General features: G+C 39.9%; 1 protein-coding gene across 3 annotated transcripts in view; it reads right to left on the bottom strand.

Moving 5' to 3' along the window:
- Positions 1–5,893, bottom strand: part of LOC107655808 (rho GTPase-activating protein 21-like) — a 125,076-nt gene that overhangs the window by 61,635 nt on the left and 57,548 nt on the right. The window contains exon 1 of one of the 3 annotated variants that reach the window (XM_016443393.1): positions 1,223–1,338. The exons of the other annotated variants lie outside the window; for them this stretch is intronic. Coding sequence (XP_016298879.1) covers positions 1,223–1,234 — 12 coding nt within the window. The 5' untranslated portion in view covers positions 1,235–1,338. Of the gene's footprint in view, positions 1–1,222; positions 1,339–5,893 lie in introns of those variants that run through there. 3 annotated transcript variants of the gene reach the window in all.

Genomic DNA, 5,893 nt, shown 5'->3' with positions numbered 1-5,893 from the left:
GGAATCTTCCCTTTATGTCGTCATACGGGGAAAGGTTACCTCCCCTTTCTCTGCTTTGCCCGCCCAGAGAATTTGGCCCATGAGAAAATGAGCTACTACCGTGCGAGGCGAGCGCAATATTTTTTTTTCCTCGAGAGACATCATGGTTTGAGCGAAGCATGGCAGTTGCCCCGCCTCTCTCCTCCTCATTAGCATTTAAAGCTACAGACACAGAAATGGCACGTCCTAAGGAAAGCTCATTGTGGGACTGGCTCGTAGTGGCTGAAATTCTGCACCAAGGCTGAATTTCGGGAAAGAGACTTCAGATACAGTACTAGGGACCACTTAGGCCTATATAAAAGCATCCAAAAAGCAGCATGTCATGGGACCTTTAAAAAAGACCCAAGCAATATGACATTCATTAGAGATCTCAAACTCAGATACCCAAATCTTATCTTAAAATGAATTCAAACATTCTTCATCAAATTCTTCAAATAACATATGATTCAAGGTATACTATCCACATTAATTTTTATAGTTCTATTTCCCAACCGTCAACAACTGTCTCAACTGTGTATTTTTTATTTCTCTTAAGGAACGTAAGATGAAACAAGGTTGATAGTTAAATGAAAAAAAAAATAAATCCACATCATGGAAGTCTCCTGAGCTGTAATAGAGCAACCTCTAAGCAAAAATGTTCTTGCCAAGTGTTGTCATGACAAAATGTACAAATATGCATTTGCGTCCTGTAGTTATGGCAAGCGTGAGTCACTCTTTAGCCAGAGTGGAGCTCCCTGTGAACACAGAAATATCTTGCTTTCCCAAACACACACACTTTTCCAAACATAAAAACAACTCGGCCACAACTCTGTTCTCCAAGTGAAACAATTATCCACTGGGTTTAGGTAAAAAATGTGAGCAATTACCCTATTGGGACGGCTGCTTACATAGGAACAATAACTGAAACGTGAAACCAGGGCATGTACACAAACAGTCTTCTTGCTGTGAAAAATATGTAACATGTTGGCTCAATGTAGGAGACCTAACCAACCACCCTGGATGTCAGTGACGCACAAAGCATTCCTGAGAGCCATCTCCTCGCCCCCCTCAGCCTCGCGTAACACAATACACCACTGGGAGCCTCTTCCAATGTGAAAACCCACCATCCCGCTGCAGCACCAGACCCATCTTCTCATGTTTAGTTCTGCTACTCTTAACCTACAGCAGATCCAGAGATCCTTACCCAAGACCGCATGCAGTTTCTCGGAGATGTCTTCTTCAATCTTCGCCAAGAGATGCCCTTCTGGGCCACCCGAAGCCCCAGTTCCACATCCCCCCAGTATGCCCTGGCCAGGAGCTGGAACCAAAGGCAGGAAGTGTCCGATAAACAACCATCCACCCCTGTCAGACAATCCCAGGGACAGTCTCCTATCGTGCAGGTGCACCCCGCTACATCCATCTGGTCTGAGCCGTCCTTCCCGGGCAGAACGCAGTCGGTACACACCCCATTCCTCTGAGTGAGCATGGCAAAGCCTGCTGGTCCCTGCTATGACTGCTTTCCTCTGCTGATCTTCTGCTGATGTGATTCTTTCTCACTCTTTGCGATCCCTCCCTCTCTCTCTTGCTCTATCTTTCAGAGTGGGAAGGTAGAGAGCACATGCATGAGGTTTCCATTGAGACACGGAGTACGTCAGGGAGAGAGTGAAGCAGGGAAAGAGACCGTCAGAGCACAAACCAGCCACACCACAAGCACACATCAGCCTGCGCTGGACAAGATGTCTTTCTCTTCTTACTTACCATGTTTCTTATTTGTTTGTTCTCCATTGCTCAAATGCAAAGCTACTGTACTGCCTGTCTCAAATGTAACTTTAACCCTAAGAATTTGGTATGTAATTCATCCAGCATTATTTGTACAACAGAACATTAATGATAATAGTGTGACTTACGATTTACGAGGCCAGAACAGACTTGGTGGTAGGCTCTTTTGGCTTGGGCCAATAAACAAACATCTGGCAACCACACAGAACACCCTAGCAACCACATAACAATGCACTAAAATCACCTAGAACATACTATTGTAAAGGCAATTGCTGCACAGGTGAGTAACACACTTCTCACCAGAAGATGGCATCCACAGCAGAATTATAAAAGTTGAGGGTACTCAAGGACCAGGGTTGGGACCCACTGAGATAGAGAGTGAAAAGTGCTTATGAAAAACTAATAGAGTACCTTTGTACTATTCATTTTTTTTTTTTACCTTCAGTGTATAGCTGTTTGTGTTTGTAAACGATCTGCAAAGTTACAAAGCACAAAGTTAATATCTCCAGCAGAAAATACTTGACTGAAACACCTCGTTTGTAGTCCCGCTGTGACTTAGCTACATCACCATGTTACACTTTTGCATAATGGCTGCCTACTAGCTGCTTTGGCTCATCCTCAAATAACAGTTGGTTAAGATTGATTGATTGATTGCTATGTCAAGGACATGTTTTTTGTAAATGAGCATACTATTAGCACTTTAAGACTGTTTATTAGGTGCAAGAAACCTTGACCAACATTATAAGTGGACAAAAGTTTGGTATGACATGATGGGGTGAGTAAATGACTAAATTTCATTTTTGATTGAAATATCCTTTTATATCAGAGCTTGTTTTCCTACAAACCACAGGGTCATGTCTAATAGAGTAGTGAGTGACTTTCTGTTCATCTTCCCCTGGAGTGTTATGAAATATGAGCACTCAGTGCCATGAGAACGCCTCACGTTACCTCCAGCAGACACTCAGAGTTGCATTATTTTCAGACCTGCTCCCCACAGAGGCCGATCCTGGCTAGATAGCACTCAAACAAGTGCAATGATAGATCAGCATCCAAGCATTAAAACTTTGTACCAAAATCACATACAGAGCAAACAAAACACATCTATATTAAGCTGCACTTCATCTGAGAATCAATAATTCATTGCATAAATCACATGCACAAACACTTTCCATATCCCATAAGCATGTTCTGGGCTATTTTGTGCAAAACACACAGAGCTTTCAGAAATGTGAAAACAGGAAACCAATGATGGCATGCTCGTCTTTATTCCCCTACACTGGCATGGCATCTCATTACCACACATATTCCTTTAGACATACACAGACGCTCTCTCACACTATTGCGTATGGAAAACATATCACAAAAATAACTCATCCAGCCATCTAAGGCATCCTTGTTTGTGAGGAGCAGGGTGAGAGGGAACTCAAATAGGGCACTGTGAGATCCCCACTGAATATACCATCCCAAAAAATAAGGCATGCTGTTGTGTTGGTTGGTGTTCATCCCAATGGGTTTCACTCCACACAAAAAGCATTCCAGTTCAACTACATATGCGTCTAAAAAGAAAGCGGTCATAGTTCAAAATCCATTTTAATGTGGGTGACATTAAGAATTAAAACATGTTTGAATGAGTACTGAAAGTTCGTTTATGACACATCATAAGAAGTCCACATAAATAAAAATATATTCCAGCTGGTTGAAGCTATACAATGTGATATCATGGAGGTTATTTCATAGAAATAGAGGGGGAAAAACTACCTGCTGCCATGGAAAAAAGAGGTCATCACAACATCTTAGAGCCTTGCTTTTCTGTGATGTCACATAATATTGGTCAATGTTTCTTACACCAAAAATGTCATTACATTATCTAACAAAAATATAAAACAAACAGCATTTAATTTAAAGAAAGTTAGAAGTACACTTGTCAAGCAAAACATTTCACAAAAAAGGAATTTGTAAGGTTTCAATTAATTAAAAGCATAGATATATGTGAAATAAATGTCTGAACAAACAACGATCTGAATTTAATACTTAAATGCAAGTGTGAACAGTCAGTCCTAAAGACTTTATTTGAAAAAGAAACCAAATGATGTGAATGTGAACACAGTTAAAGCTTCTTTGGGCCACAGTGTATTTCCATTCCATCAGCAACAATCAGCAACAGCAACAGCCACTTCTGAGAATATGTAACCAAATGGATTTCATTTGAAGTCTTAAACACATTTAACACTCGCAGGCTTGTAAAGTAGATTGTGGATAGTTCAATTAAAGAGATAGTTTACCCAAAAAAATCATTTACTCATCCTTATGTAATTTTAAACCCATTTGAAACACAAATGAAGGTGTTTTTTAATGATTAAATATCAAATATACCACATCTAATATGTTAGTTGGAAGCCCACCAAGGCCAACCAAAACCAGGGAGTCAACAATAGTTGGTGCATTTTAACAATTAAATGGATAAAAGCATGTTTGCACACTATTTCAAAGGCTCACAAGCATCCTCTTCAAAGAAACCACAATACACTGTGCATCCTGTGTGAAATCCTGAGTGTTAAAGCCTTGTGGCATCACAGGTGTGTCACTTCAATAGATCTGTTGACCTTTCAGCGTTATTGACTGACATGTCGTTACAAACCCATATTTCCCCCCGTTTTTTTCTGTGAAACTGAATAGGAGATGTTTAGCAGAATGTTCACGCTGCTCTTTGACATAAAAGGAAAGCACAGTTTTTTTTTAAGTGTACACTCTAAAAAATGCTGGGTTAAATACAACCCAGTGCTGGGTAAAATAGGGACAAACCCAGCAATTGGGTTGTTTTGACCCAGCGGTTGGGTTAAATGTTTAATCCAACCATCTGTGTAGTAACCCAACCACTGGGTCAAAACAACCCAATTGCTGGGTTTGTCCCTATTTTACCCAGCACTGGGTTGTATTTAACCCAGCATTTTTTAGAGTGTAAAGCTACAAAAGGAACAAAAAAAGTGTTCCACATGACTTGTGCACTATATTCCAGTCTTTTGAAGAAACAAGTCTTCGCTGTTAACTACTGATGTCTTCTGTAATAGATGCTAGTAGCACGAAACCGAGGCAATTCAAAAGTAGAGGTTACATCAGAGCAGCTGACAGCACTGAACTAAATCATTTTCAGACAGCAGTCTTTCATTAAAGCAGCGTTTCATTAAGCAGGTGAGAGTTCTAACCGCAGAATCACTGCCTGTAAAATTAACAGCAGATTAAACATCCCTCTGAGCTATTGTCTGCCCGCTACCTTTATAAACTTGTAGCAGGAAAAATAAATAAATAAAATAAATAAACCAGTAGCAGACTTTCTCTACTATTTACTGAACACATACAAAAGACAGCATTCTAACATTACAAACTGAACTAGAGACATATCACTAAACTTTTGACAATAGTAATGGCTTTTCTGATCAGCTGAATGTGGCAGTGGGCACAAAAAAAAAAGGTACCATTGTGGGAGAGACAGGGGCAGCATGGAACACAGTTTCTTTAAACATCTATAACTCAATATTTTAGATAAAATACATAGCTTGGGTGCACTCTCAGTTTCTTTGGATCAAAGTCTATGCCACCACAGTACAATTTTGTAGTGGGGGTTCCCTTGGTTTTTAAGTTTTTTTGATCTGCGGTCTCCTCAAACCCTCATGTCACAGCTGAGAGCAGCTTTGCCAGGAGATTGTGGGTAAATGTATTAGCAGACTCCAGGCCAAGCAGAACATGCTGTAACCATGGCAGGGAAAGAGTATAGGCGTTGTTATTTGCAGTCGGGTTTGGTTTTTTTTTCTTTATTGCTAGGTAAACTAAAACCAAATTAGTGGTAAAGAGGTCATCCTAAGGGGAAAAAGTGAGCCAGCTTGTGGATTTGGACTTTCAGTCGTGGACCAAGAGCCAAACACAAACACATGGCTTTCACCTTACCTCAGTTGAGAACAAGTGGAAAAAACTCACCCTTTTATAGTTATAGTTATATATATTTTTTCATATTTTATAGTTATATAGTTTCATATTTCACCCCGATATCAAATACATAAATAAAATATTATATATATATATATATATATATATATAAATA

The sequence above is a fragment of the Sinocyclocheilus anshuiensis genome, unplaced genomic scaffold (genome assembly GCF_001515605.1).
Source record: "Sinocyclocheilus anshuiensis isolate Anshui unplaced genomic scaffold, SAMN03320099.WGS_v1.1 scaffold1185, whole genome shotgun sequence".
NCBI classification, from domain to species: Eukaryota; Metazoa; Chordata; class Actinopteri; order Cypriniformes; family Cyprinidae; genus Sinocyclocheilus; species Sinocyclocheilus anshuiensis.
Note: the sequence above shows the minus strand (reverse complement) of the source record. Positions and strands in the feature narration are given on the sequence as shown.